This window comes from Phialemonium atrogriseum (assembly GCF_030411735.1).
Source record: "Phialemonium atrogriseum strain 8032-3 unplaced genomic scaffold QBC33scaffold_19, whole genome shotgun sequence".
In the NCBI taxonomy this organism is placed as follows: Eukaryota; Fungi; Ascomycota; class Sordariomycetes; order Cephalothecales; family Cephalothecaceae; genus Phialemonium; species Phialemonium atrogriseum.
In genome coordinates this window covers 139687-155229 of record NW_026848156.1, presented here as the reverse complement: position 1 = coordinate 155229, position 15543 = coordinate 139687, and the positions used below count along the sequence as shown (strand labels likewise).

The window sequence follows — 15543 nt, the reverse complement described above, 5'->3', positions numbered from 1 at the left end:
CGGCTATATTCATGAGCTCGACTAGCGTTCTTGCTACCGTCGTGTTGATTCATCCCCGTCTCTCGCCAGACTTGGCTTCCTTGGTACTCGTTATCCTTGGATCAAGCTAATACTGCTAGCTTTAGGACAACTCTAGGAATGGCTCTATATCGTATGCATAGCTGTAAATTGGAGGCTAATTATTGGACCTGCAAGCCAGTAAAGTAGCTTGGCGATCGTGAAAGGTCGATGTAGTTTTTCCAGCTCTCATACTTTACGCAGTTGAACCAAGAGAGTATTTAGCCTATGGCTTGGTTGTCTTCGCTTCTAGAAGTGTTCTCCCGATAGCCTTTTCCGCCTCAAGGCTCCCCTTTTATCAATGTATGTGCATCGAGTAGCAAGTAATGACTTGTGTTTTGGCCAGTAACTCGCTTGCATCCGCCCCTATTGACCTGATCTAGAACTTGTCCAACTCTACTTTCTGCGTCGCCATTCCGAATAAGAGGGGATACGACAAATCGCCACGTATCCAAGAACTTGAGATATCAAATAGGAGACTGTGGGACCACCAACAGGGACAAGGCATACTGCTTCGCCTCCCAATTTTTGCGCACTAAATTAGGTGTCCTCTGATCATTTCCACGTGCGATTTCCCTGGTCTTACCCCTTCGTGCCCTGGCGCCTGAATCCCTCGCTCTCCACAGCATCCCAGCAGGCAAATCCCTCAAAACACCAACGCTTCCCAAGAGCACGCAATTACAGCCCGCGACAGCGCGCAATCCAGAATAAATTCGATGTTACTCACTCCGGCGTCCCCCAGCCGGAATTTCCTTTTCGAGAGGGCCAAGGTTGGGTTACTGGGGCGATCGTGATTTTACCGCACTATTGCTACTCGCACAAACTCTACGAGGACTCGGGCTGAGGTCGCTTTCAACAGAGGTCACGTCGTCTAGTAGGGCTAGGCGCCAAGCGCCAAGTCAGTATTAACCACGCCGGCAAAAGGGCACAACAGCGCGCTTGGCTCGCCAAGTCGTGGTTAAGTGGTGGCCAAGCTCGAATTACCCGTTGGTGGTGCCTCCCATCGTGAAACTCCGAGTGGAGAGGAGCTTTTTACACGGGGTGGGATAGATATTGTCCCTATTGTCCGGAGAGCAGTTAGAGCGAGGGCGGTTAGAGGTGGAATATTTTGGGCGAGGCCTGCCAAGATCGTCGTTGATTATCCGCTCTCTCCTCGTCTATACGGATTAGGACGGCTGATATCCCGGTCATGATACCCCCAAACCTACGAATACGTTAATATATTTCCATACACAGCTCCTCATCCCGCTCCCCTTTGCAAAGATGAAATCTCCAGGTTTCCACATGCACACAATGACCCAATGTAGGGATAATTACCAACGACGTAGATTAACCGGACCTGGCCTGAAGACGGGCCCGGGGGGCGATATTTATAAAGGCACGGGGCCTCGCCGCAAGTGCTGAACCACAACCACAGGCAACTCAAGAGCACCTTGAATCGTCCAATCACACAACCAGTTCAGCCATGGTCGCCTTCTCATCCCTCGTAGTCGCCCTCTCGGCCGTCGCCGGAGCCCTCGCCGGCCCCACCCCCGACGTCCACGACAAGCGGGCGACCCCCAGCTCCACGGGCACGCACAACGGCTACTACTACTCGTGGTGGACCGACGGCGGCTCCGACGTCACGTACACCAACGAGGCCGGCGGCCAGTACAGCGTCAGGTGGGGCGGCGGCGGCGGCAACTTTGTGGGCGGGAAGGGGTGGAAGCCCGGTGGCCCAAAGTACGAGTTCACTAAGCCTCATGGCTTTGCGTCGGTATGGGGGAATCAAAGGTTGTGCTGACGAGGTTGCGCTCCACAGGACCATCTCCTACTCGGGAAGCTACAACCCCAACGGCAACAGCGTGAGTAGAAAATACCAACCCCCCCTGGATGGAAAAAAAAAAAAGCATTGCTAACCTTTTGCCCCAGTACCTCGCCGTCTATGGGTGGACCAAGAACCCGCTCGTCGAGTACTACGTCGTCGAGAACTTTGGCACCTACAACCCGGCCTCCAACGCGCAGAAGAAGGGCTCCGTCACCACCGACGGGGGCGTCTACGACATCTACGTCAGCACGCGGACCAACCAGCCCAGCATCGAGGGCACATCCACCTTCCAGCAGTACTGGTCCATTGTGAGTATCATTTTCTGTCGTCCGTCCCCAGCAGTTTTAAATCAGAGGAGCAAAGCAGAAGAGGAAATAAACACAAGGGGGCCCGCTTTCCATGGTGAGAACACTCGCGCTGACCATGGTTTTCCCCCCTTCAGCGCCAGGACAAGCACACCGGTGGCAACGTCACCACGGGCAACCACTTCGCCGCGTGGGAGAAGGCTGGCCTGAGGTTGGGCTCGCACGACTACATGATCGTCGCCACCGAGGGCTACTTCAGCAGCGGGTCGGCCACCATCAAGGTCGAGACCCCGCCATGAGATGCTGAGCTTATAGGGACGAGCCGGTCATGGCTGGTTGTGCTGTTTGGGGTGGACTTAACTGGTTAGGAGGGATGTGACGATGATTTGGGGAGAGGTTGTGACTGGCGAGATGCTGGGATGTCTGAATGAGCTATGCTGTGGCCAGATTATTCTCCAGAAACTGAGTGTCACGTTTGTATATACTTCAAGTCGGAACATTGATGTGCTGAGGTACTAGGTCACTTCTTCGTCACAGCAGTCAAGGCACATAGTACCTTACCTATGCAGATGCTTGGATTCTAACACCGTACACAACTTTCGACCTATGCTCTTTTGTCATGGATATGAGGTCTGCACCAGGAACTGGCGAGGCCCAATCATGCGTTCTTCTTACATCTATCAAAAAGGGGGAAAGGGGGTGGCCCGTGCATTCTCACACCGAACCGCGCGGTCGTCTGACATGGGCATCTTCGATCTCTCTGCCTTCTCGGTATCATCCTCCTGGACCTGTCTTTTTGACCGCGTGATTTACGATGTTTCGAGTCATCAACCAATTATTTCCCCAGTCACCTGGTCTATCCAACTGGTCTATCCAACAGCTGCAAAGAATTACTTCTCAGATCCGGAGCCATGGAATCCAACACACAGATGCTATAGGCTCTATTGAGGCATATAGGTGGACGTCACCATTATGAGAATAGGTGTGGACGGTTCACGATCCATCACGGCTAGGATAGTCTGGTTAAAGTGTATGTATGTTGACCTAGGGTGCGCTTGTCGTCGTTGTTGGATATTCAAGTCCCCTTAGGGACAACCAACAAGATGCCCCAGTCCGTCGAATTCCCTGTCGTATCATCTGAATAGACCATCGGGGCCTAGCCTCCTGAACTATTCTTGGCGGCGAGTGAACTCGGGCTCCTTAACAGGCCTCGTTCCATTCTAGCTTTCAGCCCATAGATTTTGCGCTTCCACACAATGTGTGAAGTGAGTCAAGAAGTCCGTTGTGGAAAACACCCGAACGCGGCCCTCGAAATCTCCATCCAAAGTCTCAACACGACAGCATCTCGAGATTACAAGCGTACAAGCTCCCTGCCACACACGCTAGCCCTCGAGGGAATACCCAACATCGCCATGCTCCCTCCCCATCCTGATCAGCCTCTCCCGCATCTTCTCCGCCTTAGCCCGCGTCCCCTCATCGAGGAAACCAAAGTCGCACCGGTCAATCCAGTCCCTGCACCCATGCTGCAGGACATTCCTCGCCCTCTCCGCCGCTCCATCGACATGGCCCGCGCTCCCGTGCACCGTCATGCGCTCCCTGCCCGAGTCGTACACACCCCTATGCAAGATATTATTATTATAAAACACCGCGTCCCCAGCAGCGAGCCGCACAACCACCTGCCCCGGCAAGACCGGCTCATACGGGCCCGCCGCCCTCTCCTCGTCCGTCCTCGCCCGGCGGTGCGACCCCGGCACGACGACGAGGCTCTCGTCGTCGTACAGCGCGAGGTTCCACTGCGCCGAGCGGGCGGGGCCCGAGCCCAGCAGGCGAGCCACCTCCTCGTCGGCCGTCGCCGAGTCCGGGACATCGTCGCGGTGCCAGCGCAGCTCAAAGTCGCGGTCGGGTCGCACCAGGAGGTTGCACAGCTCCATGACGAGCGCGTCGTCCTCGCAGCCTAGGAGCTCACGCGTCGGCGCCAGGATCGCGTCCGAGAAGTATAGAGATGTGTACGCCTCGCGGCCCGGCATGTCCGGGTGCAGGAGGCCTTGCACGCCCCAGATGCCGGGCGCGGCCGGGTTCGGGCCGGACACAGGCCAGGGGGGGAATTGCTTGGGGAGGGTGCGCACGTGGGGCCAGTTGCCGGCGCGGGCGTGCGCTGCCGAGTGCTGTGCTGCGGAGCGGAGGGCGGCGACCTGGGGCGGCGGGATGGCAGACGGGATGACCACGAAACCGTCCCGGTTGAGGCGGTCGAGGAGCGAGTCTGCTGTCATGCTGGGCGTGTGACGAGGTGGCTGGTGAAGATAACGTGATAAGAAAAAGAACCAGTGGTGCGCGGGGTTCTGATGGGAGCTTGGACTAGCTTTTGTCGGTGGGGATGGGATGGGGAAAGGTGGAATGGTCGTTATCTATTATTTTCGAGACTCGACGGATCGGATCCATCGTCTGGTCCGTCTGCCGATCACTCCGGGTTCCCCGCGCGACCTGAGGCTCTCGACGCAACCGCAGAGCAACGTTACACCACCAAGAATAATTACATCCTCGCCATGATCAGCGCACTGATGCCATACAGCGTATGCAAGCTCTCTTTCCACCTTCAAACCCCGTCATACCAATAATAAAAGACTGTCGCTGTGGCGGAGACTAAGCCAAACACCACCACCTAAATCAACACCCTTGTGACAAAGGTACTCTCCCCAAGGCCAACATTATCTCCCCCTCGCCATTAGCCTTACTGCTTTACCTTAGATGCTGAACAAAACTACATTGCCTAGCATAAAGGCGAGTATAAGCTAGTTGACATACACAAGGCTTTACTACTTACCTTTGAATAAAGCAAACAATGCAGTCTAAGGGTATATAAATAGTCATAGCAAAAAGGATAGGCAGAGAGATGAAAAGAGAGAGGTATTAGAAGTAATAAATGCTATGAGCTTGCTAGTGTAAAAATAGGATATAGCATAGGCAATATAGCTAATGAACTCTTACTAGATTGTAATATATCTAGCAAAAAAAGCAGCATTTTTACATTATATTGGCAATACAAAGTCTACCTTACTGGGGAATTTCTCTGGGGGATGCGACATTTGCTCTGTAGGTAGGTGGCAGGTTGGCAACAGCTGCATCGTTGTTAGTCACTATTGCCATTGCTGTCACTATTGCCATTGCTGTCACTATTGCCATTGCTGTCACTATTGTCATTGCTGTCACTATTGCCATTCCTAGCAACTGCAATAGCGATGGGAAGAAACGGCAAGAGTGACAGGAGTGATAGCAAGAGCGATAGACAGCAATATCAATAGCGATGGACAGCAACTGCCACCTGTGATACACTAACCGACTGCCTGCGGAGAAAATACCTAGCGCATGCCCCTGGAGAAATTCCCATCAAATTAGACTAGGTACTTGTAAGTTAAATATATGGGTTTACTCCGTCCCACGACCGTGCCCGGCCGGCCGCCCTCACTCCCTCACGCCCTCCCACAGGTACCCCTGCTCCACGCCCGGCACCAGCGCCCTGAGCGCGACGCCGTAGTCCCCGCCGTTGGGCGTCCTCAGCAGGGTGTGGATGTGGAACTTTGCCGGCTGCCCGTTGGTCAGGAACACGCCCGAGTGGTGGTCGAACTCGGCGACGACGACGGGGCTCTGCACGCGGTAGTAGAACGGGTCCTCGTCGCCGAACCCGCCGATCCAGCAGAAGTACGTCTCGCCGAACCACCCGCGGATCTGCTCCAGCCGCTGCCGCCGCGCCTGCTCTGGAAGGTAGAGGAGGTACTCGCCGCAGATGGCGAGGACGACGTCCTGCTGGGAGGGCGTCATCTCCGAGACGAGGATGCCCTCGTACGGCACGATCCGGTTGTCGCGGTAGGCGCCGCAGAGGTGGCGTTGGTCGTCGTGGTTCCAGCGGCCGTGCGGCATGGCTGGGTCCTCCATCTGCTTGTACACTTGCGCCCTGGACTGCTGCTCCGGAGCTAGGCTCTGCATCAGCCGCAGGCCGAGGGTCTCCTCGTTCTCGAGGATGCGGGTGCCCTTGTAAGGGCCCTCGTCGATGAGGTTCGGCTCGGCGCCGGTGAACCAGGGGGAGACGACGATCTGGGTCTTGTAGAGCAGGATGTTGAGGCAGAGGTGGTGGCCGTAGAAGGAGAAGCCCCAGGGGCGAGTGGTGGAGGGCGCGCCGAAGAGGACAAAGTTGTACGAGAACTCGTTCATGACCGCGGGGGACTGGACCAGCTCGCCGAGGAAGTGGTTGACCCGCATGGCGCTGACGGCTTTCTTGTAGCCCTCGGGCGAGAGGGTCGTCTCTAGCACCTTCAAGACGCTAGCTCGCAGCTCCGGGGTGATCTCGTCCAGCCGGATGCCCTTGTCGCTGAGCAGGAACTCGGGGTTGGACCAGGTCCGCCACTCAGGCGAGTCGATGTGGTAGCAGGTCTTGAGGCGTTGCTGATCGCTCATGCCGGCGAGGACGGCGTTGGCGGCGTCGGTGATGGTATCGATCGGGATCCCTTCATCCTCGAGGCTGAAGAGGCCGTCGCGGACCTTGCCTGTTCCACGTTAGCATTGCTTGATCTTGGGCAAAGGTCGGCAAAAAGATAATCGGCTTGCCATCGTTGGTGACCCCCTGGAATGGTGCCTCGTACAGCTTCTTCCAGTGCAGATACAGCCCATGTAGCCACGGTGGCCGGCCGCTCTCCTTGAACTCATTTGCATAGACGTGCGCGTCCTGCTGCTGCATCGCGGTGAAGCGAGGGATGCTGAGATCGGGCAGGTATTGCCTGAAACCGCTGCCATGCGGTGTCTGCGGCTTTACAGACTCCATGGTCGTTTTGTTATCTCGCTATCTCGGGTCGTTGGGAGTTTGGACGAAGGTTCCCGCCTAGATCGGATTGGGGGCGGGGGCCGGGGCCGGAAGCTGTCGTCGCCTGAAGGGCAATTCAGCACAAACTCAGCTCGATGAAGTTATCTCGGATTCAATTCAGTGGCACGATTCACTCTTGAATATAGCAGTATCCTACACAACAAATCACACCACAATCTCAGGTCGCAGGCAAAAAGTCAATACCCCCCGCGCTCCTGTCGATCCACCATTCGACCCCGCGTTTAGCGTCATCTCTGAGCTGCGGGTCTTGCAAGGGGTAAGCCCCACAACCACGATCTAGATGACACGAATAGGAACAGGGATTGCCGGTTCTTGTGATAGCCAATTGGCCAGTCGCCATGCTGTTGCCATGTCTTAGTGCTTTAAAATTGTCATCTCAGTGGAAAATACTCGACGGCGCAACGATTTAGCGACCAGCCTAACTGCCGATCCACACAAAAACCCCCCAATGCTCCGAGGCCGGAGGTCCGTCGGAGCAGCGGAAATCCCGTCATCTTGTTTCCGGAACCTACAACGGGGTTTTGCCGAGATCAGTGTCGTCAGAGGCACAGCTATCTTCCGAGACCCCGCATAGATAGGGATCAAAATATTGAACTTGTAACTTCAACATACGAGGAAGACAGCGTCAGCCCAGTAATACCAATTTTTTTTTTCCCCTTTCGAATTCGCCCAGAATGGCCGCAGCTTCATTCACGCGCAAGTGGCCCGTCCTCCATCCTATTGCCATGTCACCGGTCAACTGACAGGGGACGCAGGCCTCGTGCGCTTCGTGCCTAAGTCGGGCCCATCGCGGATCCTCATCGGCCAGCCCGTCAAGCCCGACGTCGACGTCGGCCTCGCCGTCCGCAGGGGCGAGGACGTGGCCGTCAGCGTCTTCTCCGGCGACTCGGTCCTGTCTGCGGGTACCGCCACCGGTGCCACCGAGACCATCGACCGCATCCTGTCGCCACTGACCCAGAACGAGGTCGGCACGATCAGGTGCATTGGCCTGAACGTGAGTGCTGACGTGGTGGTGCTGCATCTCTCGAGCCTGGACGATGAACGCTGACACGGAGACACCAGTACAAGGAGCATGCCGCCGAAGCTAAGATGGCCATACCGGATACGCCCACCCTCTTTTGGTAAGCCAACCAGCACGCTGCACCCCGGGCACCCCCTTGGGAATGGACCCCCCCTTGTCACCAGGATTCTAACGGTATGTATGTGTGTGTGAAATCTAGCAAGCCCAGCACGAGTCTCGCCGACCCGTGGCCGGCGCCGACGGTCCTCCCCAAGATTACCCAGGTCGACGACTGCGGCGACTATGAGTCCGAGCTGGCGGTCGTGCTCGGCAAGACGGCCAAGAACGTGAGCGAGGCCGACGCAATGGACTACGTCCTGGGCTACACGGCCTGCAACGACGTGTCGAGCCGGTCCTCGCAGTTCTCACAGTCGCAGTGGTGTTTCTCCAAGGGCTTCGACGGCGCGTGCCCAATTGGTAGGGCTTCCCTTCCTTCCCGTAGAACATGTCGATGATGTGGAGACCTGGTGGCAGCTTTGGTGTTCTGATAAACTAAACCCCTGCTTCTAGGCCCGACCCTCGTGTCCAAGGACTTGATCCAGGACCCCTCGAAGCTCCGCCTCCGTGGCCTCAAGAACGGTGAAGTCCTCCAGGACTGCGGCATCGAGTTCGTCCCCCCCTAAACCCCACACTCCCTTTTGTCCTCCAGCTAACCGTCTTTCCCAAGTGACCTCATCTTCAGCATCCCCAAGATAATCAGCTTCCTGTCCCAGGGCACGACCCTGCCGGCGGGCACGCTCATCATCACTGGAACACCCGCCGGCGTCGGCGTGGGCCGGACCCCCAAGGTGACGCTGCGAGACGGGGACGAGTTTGCGGTCGAGATCCTGCCGCATGTGGGGACGCTTGTCAACGTGTTCAAGAACGAGGAGTAAATGGGTTGTGTCTGTGTTTAATTATGTTTTTCTTTCTGGGAAAGGTACAGCTGTACTGGAATAAGGTAAATGCTCGTGCCAGCAATGGAGAATAGACGGACAAATACGTGTAAAAGCGACGCCCTTGATATTATTGATAACATATCGGAAGCGTGCCATGAACCAACTCCCAGCCCGGCACGTTAAACACCTCCTATCCATGCAGTGATTCCCCTACCCCTATCCCTAACCTTTTTCCTACCCCAGACTCCCCACCATCAAACATCAAATCCGATTATGGATGCGGCGAAGGAGATGTATGTTACATTGTAGAACCTGGTGGGTTGAGGTTGGGTTAAGAGCGCGTGGGTGTGGGCGGGAGGGCGGTGATGGGGAGGAGACGAGCGTGGGGGGGCATACCATGTGCGGAAGAAGTCGTGGTGTTGGTAGACGCGGTAGATGATCTCGGTTGTTTGCTTTGCTTCGCTGAGTCGAGAGAGACACTTCCGGACGGCTTCCAACGAGCTCGGGGTGGATGCCCGTTCCGCGGGGGAAGATTTGGGCAGGACCGATCTGCATCGGTGGAAGTCAGCCTTCCAAAACGAGAAGGTGCCAGTCCGTCGTCCCAGGTCTGCCAGCGCTTGCGGACCGACACCAAATAGCACCAAAGACGAAAAGAACAAGAAATGAACTAGCCTTATTGGCGGTCAAGGATATACAATACGGTATACACGATACTAGCTATTGCTCCAATAGCCCCCATCGTGCCGCAAAGCGCCTTCTAGACGTGTTTGGCCGGGCCAGTGAGTGGATGAAGCGTTGTTGTCTCGAGCCGAAGGGTGTCATCCAGGTGTCCGTGGAATGGGGTGAAGCGTGGCGAGTGTCCAAGGTGAATGGGGAGGGGTTGAGTGTGGTCGCCATGGTGAATGAGTGCTGAAGAAGAAAAGAAGAAGAGAAGACGGGAGTTAGCCGGGGATTCGAGCGATTAATATATGCGTCCAACGCCCAGCAGTCTCCTCCACACGAAGCTTCCATTTGCAGCACGTTCTGATACTACTCTCTACAACGGTAACTCCATCCACCACAACATCAGAGGAAAGCTTCCGGGAGCCATCGCCACATCCAACAATTCTAGCCCCTCGGCTCGCCAAAAAGGGTAGGTAGCCATGCAGTCAACCAGGACTTGCCTCGACTGCACAGGTTTCCTGAGTGCTGGAGCGTTGCCGGGAACTCCTCCGATAGTCCAGTAAGTACTGATACCGAGCCCGACATCATAGACTCATCCTCATTGTACGCTGTCTGACGGCAAGTACGGATATCCTCTGTGTTTTGGCTTTACGCCGGGTGAGTACCTGTGAGTGCAGGGAAACGAAGACCAGTCCATCTTGTATTTAGATTTCCTCCATAGCTTCAGCTCAAATATACACTCACCACCAACCATGTGTCTCGGCCCCTGTTGTGACCCGATGCATTGGCAGTTAAAGTTCCGGCCTCAACCGGCTTACTGCAGCAAGTGGCCTGTCCAACTCTATTCCATGAGTCATTCTGCGATTCAAAGTTTGGGCCACGACATACAGTAATATGGCTATAAAACGGCCGGCGCCCCGGCCCTCAATCCCTCGGTCCTTCTCACCTGCTCACCTTCTCACCACAACTACCTCCATCAAGAATCGTCTCTTCGTATCAACCATCTACATCCACAAAATCTGTAACCATGTAGCGGTCTATAACCATGTGGTTGTATAGATCCATGTGGCTGTATCCCCGATTCCCAGACGACGAAAATGATGATATAACAATCGCCAAAAGAGCAAAACGTCATAATCGGCGAATTCGGATCGACAAGGTGTTCGACGGCATGGTGGAAGGTGTGGCAGTTGGTAAACCATATTTTGCTATACCAAAGAAGCGAGCCTTCAGGTGGATGTTTATGTCTTTTCACGCCCCCGAAGAGTATCACGCTGCAGACGTAGAAGATCATGCGCCATGGTATTTGGTCATGCGCCATCTACTCGTCGACCTTCCCGAACAACTGGAGAATCTGGAGAATAACGTCAGCCTGAAATCATGGCGAAATCATCGGGTGGAAGACCCAAAAGGGCTGCAATACCTTCATCGCCCGCCACATGTTCAGGGCTACTTCTACCAGAAATGGGGGCGGCGAATCGTTTTCTCGGAGCAGGCCGAGGAAGAACCCCGATCGCTAACGGGACGCTGGCTGGTAGTTGCCTACATATGGAGTGATAGTCGTGAATGGTTGAAAAATGTCGATGTGAGAAACTTGGTATCCTTTGGCAGCGCGTTGTGTGGTAAGTGAGCTTTACTCCGCCCTTGTCGATGCTTGTCATATCACCTTCTAACATCATGGATTCCTCAGTATTCGCGGCTACGAACAAGTCCCTTCTCCCTATTGTGCAAGCGAAACATATTTTCATCAGTTTTACGATTTCAACCAAACACCATCCGGGCCGTTCTACGAAGCGCTAGAAGGCCCTGCTGTGTTGGGGAGGGTTCCTCGAGTCGAGTCAGATGCTCTCCCGGAAAGGCTCTCCCGGCTTTGCAGTCTCATGAACAACCAGGCTAGAACTCTGCTATACGCAAGCCAGGAGAGACAAGCTGATTTTGGGAACACTCCACGGAATCGGCCAGACGATGTGTGGCGAGGATCGTCTCGGGTCGAGAATTGCACCTGACGAGCGTCCAGGACCAATCTTGGTCTCCGCCCAAGGGCTAGTTTATGTTCCATATTCTATCTATGGTCTCTCCTGGAAGCCAAATGATTGCCCTGTCTAAAGAAAAAGGAGAAACAAAAGAGGAAAAGAGAATAGAGACACACAGAGAGAGCGAGATCAACCCAGTAGCAGCGGAACCTTCTCTATGAGGTATTCGACTACAGCATCGGGACCCCTCTCAACCTGCAGTCCCATCGGGATGGCGTGTGTCTTGATGTCCGGCACGATCGATCTCGCCAGCGACTGGATCTTCTCCGCCTCCTCGGGCGTCCACATGGAAGCGCAGAACTGGCCGCAAGTCAGCATCGCCGTTCTTCCAAAACCATGACCGTCCTCCTGTTCAGGGGCAATGACTGGAACCGACTGGAACCGACTGGAACCTACCAGGACGCTGGGCTTGTGCTTCGTGACCTTTGGCACCACCTCGTCGATGCCTGTGAATCTTTCCGTCAGAGGAGTGCTCGCCTTCATACCTTCCCAACACCAAGTGCAACTTACTCTGACAGTTGTCAACGTATTCGATCTCGTACTGGTCCTTCAAGGCCTCGGTCATGCGACCAATCAGCTTCTTTGCTCGCTCGGGTGCCGTGTTAACGGTCACCAGCCTGTAAGGTCCCTTGGGCGCAGCCATTGTGATTATTATTCTGTCGACCTGTTGTCAAAATCGCCAATTGTCCCTAACATGCTCCCCTCCCTGCTGGGAGCTGCCATTGCCTTGCCTTTTTACCCCCAAGAAATTTGAGGGGATCCTAACGGTAGATTGCACCATCGAACGCTCCCGAAATTTCTCATATTGCCGATGCCGGGACGCCGGCCAGCCAATCGATCCGTCGATGGCGGGGCTGCGGGATATCTCATACTTCCCAACTTGCCGGTAACGAGAAAGTGCGCTAATCCCGGAATTCCCAGGCACCTCCACTTTCCACTTGCTGGCCCTCGGCTTTTCCGAACGAACACTTACATTAGGGGAAGACCCCTGATCCACTGATCCAAACACCCGCGTGGCTGCCTTGGGGGATCCGAGTGTGGGGTACCTCTTCCGGAGTCTACGCGGTAGTAGGGCGTGATCTTGCAAGCAAACCTTAGCCGCCAACCGACGACGCAGCTCGTGGACAAGATGTCGATGCCAACTCACTCCAAATCTCCAGTTGCCCTGGACATCATTGTCGTCGGAGCAGGCTTGAGCGGGCTCTCAGCCGCCATCTCGTGCGCGCTATCCGGCCACAATGTCACCGTGTTCGAGTCCGCCCAGGAGCTCCTGGAAATCGGCGCCGGCCTGCAGGTGACGCCAAACTCGTCCCGCCTCCTGCAGCAATGGGACCTCCCCGACAAGCTGTGGAAGTCGGCCGCCGAGCCGACGTATCTCGCCGTGCACCGCTACAGCGGCGAGATCCTGGCCATGGAGGCCGACTTTGACAAGAAGATGCGCGCAAAGTACGGCGCCCCCTTCATCGACCTCCACCGCGTCGACCTCCAGCTCGCCCTCTACGATCGCGCCCGGGACCTCGGCGTCGGGTTCCGGCTGGGCCAGAGAGTCGACTGGATCGACTTCGACGCCGCCGAGATCACCACGCAGTCGGGCGTCAGGGCTCGGGCCGACCTGGTCGTTGCGGCCGACGGCCTCTGGTCGCGGTGCCGCGACTGCTTCCTGGGCGGGCTGGCCGACCGGCCCAAGATGACAGGCGACCTGGCCTACCGCGTCGTCCTGGACCTGGACCAGATCACCGACCCGGACCTGCGCGAGTGGGTGAGCAAGCCGTCGGTGCACTTCTGGATCGGCCCGGGCTCCCATGCCGTCGGGTACTCGCTCCGCGCGGGGAGGGTGTACAACCTCGTCCTGCTGGTGCCCGACGACCTCCCCGTCGGCGTCAGCCGGCAGCCCGGGTCCGTGGAGGAGATGAGGGAGCTGTTTAAGGACTGGGATCCTATCCTGAACCGGTTCCTTGATCTCGTGAAGACGGTCAACAAGTGGAAGTTGATGCACCGTACGGGACCCCCCTCCTCCCCTCTCCCCCTCCTCCCCTCTCCCCCTCCTCCCCTCTCCCCCTCCTCCCCTCTCCCCCTCCTCCCCTCTCCCCCTCCTCCCCTCTCCCCCTCCCCCCGCCTCGAAGACCAAGTCCCAGGGGGGATCCTCTAACAAAGGCTGCTCGTGACAGGTGCCGAGCTCCCCACCTGGATCAACGACAAGTCCAACTTCGTCTTCGTCGGAGACGCCTGCCACCCGATGCTGCCGTACCTCGCCCAGGGGGCAAACTCGGCCGTCGAGGACGGCGCCGTCCTTGGCCTGCTCCTCGGCCGCATGCAGTCCCGAGCGCAGCTCCCGCAAGCGCTGGGCCTGTACGAGCGCCTGCGCAAGGCCCGGGGCGAGGCCATCGTCAAGGAGACGTTCAAGCAGGCAAGTCGTGGCTCGCTCCCCCAATCACCCTTGCATTGCGCAATGCTGACGCGCCGGGGTTCTTTTTTTTTTTTTTTACAGAGGGACTCATTTCACATGCCCGATGGGCCCGAGCAGGAGGCCCGCGATAGGGTATTCCTGTCTCAGCTAGGGAAGGAGCTGGATGGCGCGTTCCCCAGCAGGTGGACGTGTCCCGAGGTCCAGCCATGGTTGTACGGCTATGACGCGTATAGGGAGGTCGAGGAGGCGCTCAAGAGGGACCCGTTCTCGGCTGAGCCGGCGGACGAGAGCGCCGATGGTGAGGTGGCGGCGCCGGGTCGGTAGGGGTGGAGGTTTTAGCTTGGTGCTGTTCTGAGAGCGTGTTTGTGCATGATACTTAGCCCTGGGGGTTCCTGTATCGAAGACAAAGGCATCGGTATTGGCGTCTTGAATATAACTGTGACTCAGTGGGTTGTATGTACATACATACCTGGGAGCGGCCTAACTCTGTGCGCATAGCTTCGATCATCCGGATTGTTGAAACGAGGTATCACCGATAACCGATTCCGTTGACGACCTTGGGCTGCTTAGGTTGGCGACTCATTAGCGATGTAAGCATCTCCCTGCCAGCTCCCCATCTCAACGTGAACAGCCTCATCGCCCATCCCAACGACACACAGCTAAAGAAAACAGCATTACCGGTGCTGCTGACACGACTCACTTCCGAATGGGCCGCGTCCCCAAGCCCAACTCCTGGAATTCATGCGCCAGATCGAACATACAAACGACAGCGGAATGTTCAGCTTGAATGATCTATTGATGTAACTTTTCAAAGTCCACTCGAAGTTAGAGCTCTCATAGCCATAGCAAAACTACAAGTATACCTTTTGCATTAATTAATTAACCACTTTTGTTAGTACTCTTTACGCAACCAGGCTTTAAGTCTCTGGCGTCCAAAAAGAACGAGAGTCACGCCTCTCACACTCGATACATTGAGTGACCCGTTTCCCCCTGAGTTGCCAACATGGCCGCATTCATGCCCCTTTCTAACCAGCCCGAACTACGGCTCTCACTTCGCTGTATCGTGGGCTGGCTAATTAATGCAGGAGGATCGAGACGACAACAATACAGCCACCTTTCCATCGGGGGATCGTCAACCTTGAACCCATCTAGCACCAGTTATCAGTATCGCATCTGTATGATAGGTTATTGTCTCTAATTATACGAAACATGTACAATGTTTTAAGCTCGCTCCCGGAACCGCCCCCTTGGTAGTTATGTCTTGGCTGATTGGACTTCTGCCCTTCCCTCCTCTTTCCTTAATTATTTGTAGGGATTTTAGAACTGTGACGTATTAAGACGTAGGGAGCCGACATTGCTGTATTCCTTGTATGGGCGTGTTATGGGATCAGATGATTGCAGACATGTCAATTGTGCGGAATAGCACCAACATGTCCCATTATGGAAATATAACAGTGGTC

General features: G+C 55.9%; 7 protein-coding genes across 7 annotated transcripts; 4 read left to right on the top strand and 3 right to left on the bottom strand.

The window, feature by feature from the left end:
* Window positions 1–1522: 1522 nt before the first annotated feature.
* Window positions 1523–2468, top strand: QBC33DRAFT_455167 (putative endo-beta-xylanase; the record flags this gene model as incomplete). Its single annotated transcript, XM_060424762.1, has 4 exons — window positions 1523–1779; window positions 1859–1901; window positions 1969–2172; window positions 2307–2468. 4 exons carry the CDS (start codon window positions 1523–1525, stop codon window positions 2466–2468), a joined length of 666 nt encoding a protein of 221 aa, XP_060281632.1.
* Window positions 2469–3191: 723 nt separating this feature from the next.
* Window positions 3192–4558, bottom strand: QBC33DRAFT_495378 (phytanoyl-CoA dioxygenase). The gene has a single exon (XM_060425544.1). It carries the CDS (start codon window positions 4437–4439, stop codon window positions 3552–3554), a length of 888 nt encoding a protein of 295 aa, XP_060281631.1. The 5' UTR covers window positions 4440–4558; the 3' UTR covers window positions 3192–3551.
* Window positions 4559–5447: 889 nt separating this feature from the next.
* QBC33DRAFT_141011 (uncharacterized protein) lies at window positions 5448–7090 on the bottom strand. Its single transcript, XM_060422111.1, has 2 exons — window positions 6769–7090; window positions 5448–6707 (listed from the first exon to the last, which is right to left on the bottom strand). Exons 1-2 carry the CDS (start codon window positions 6980–6982, stop codon window positions 5629–5631), a joined length of 1293 nt encoding a protein of 430 aa, XP_060281630.1. The 5' UTR covers window positions 6983–7090; the 3' UTR covers window positions 5448–5628.
* A 362-nt stretch (window positions 7091–7452) lies between these two features.
* Window positions 7453–9134, top strand: QBC33DRAFT_544250 (uncharacterized protein). The gene is made up of 6 exons (XM_060428432.1): window positions 7453–7738; window positions 7798–8036; window positions 8105–8163; window positions 8263–8519; window positions 8613–8709; window positions 8770–9134. Exons 1-6 carry the CDS (start codon window positions 7717–7719, stop codon window positions 8975–8977), a joined length of 882 nt encoding a protein of 293 aa, XP_060281629.1. The 5' UTR covers window positions 7453–7716; the 3' UTR covers window positions 8978–9134.
* Window positions 9135–10597: 1463 nt separating this feature from the next.
* On the top strand, window positions 10598–11909 carry QBC33DRAFT_495371 (uncharacterized protein). The gene is made up of 2 exons (XM_060425543.1): window positions 10598–11269; window positions 11334–11909. The coding sequence occupies exons 1-2, from the start codon at window positions 10689–10691 to the stop codon at window positions 11647–11649; spliced, it is 897 nt and encodes a 298-aa protein (XP_060281628.1). The 5' UTR covers window positions 10598–10688; the 3' UTR covers window positions 11650–11909.
* On the bottom strand, window positions 11634–12462 carry QBC33DRAFT_544246 (uncharacterized protein). Its single transcript, XM_060428431.1, has 3 exons — window positions 12187–12462; window positions 12073–12122; window positions 11634–11976 (listed from the first exon to the last, which is right to left on the bottom strand). Exons 1-3 carry the CDS (start codon window positions 12317–12319, stop codon window positions 11806–11808), a joined length of 354 nt encoding a protein of 117 aa, XP_060281627.1. The 5' UTR covers window positions 12320–12462; the 3' UTR covers window positions 11634–11805.
* Window positions 12463–12811: 349 nt separating this feature from the next.
* QBC33DRAFT_454986 (uncharacterized protein) lies at window positions 12812–14407 on the top strand (the record flags this gene model as incomplete). The annotated part of the gene is made up of 2 exons (XM_060424753.1): window positions 12812–13673; window positions 13845–14407. The coding sequence occupies 2 exons, from the start codon at window positions 12812–12814 to the stop codon at window positions 14405–14407; spliced, it is 1425 nt and encodes a 474-aa protein (XP_060281626.1).
* Between the last annotated feature and the right edge of the window lie 1136 nt (window positions 14408–15543).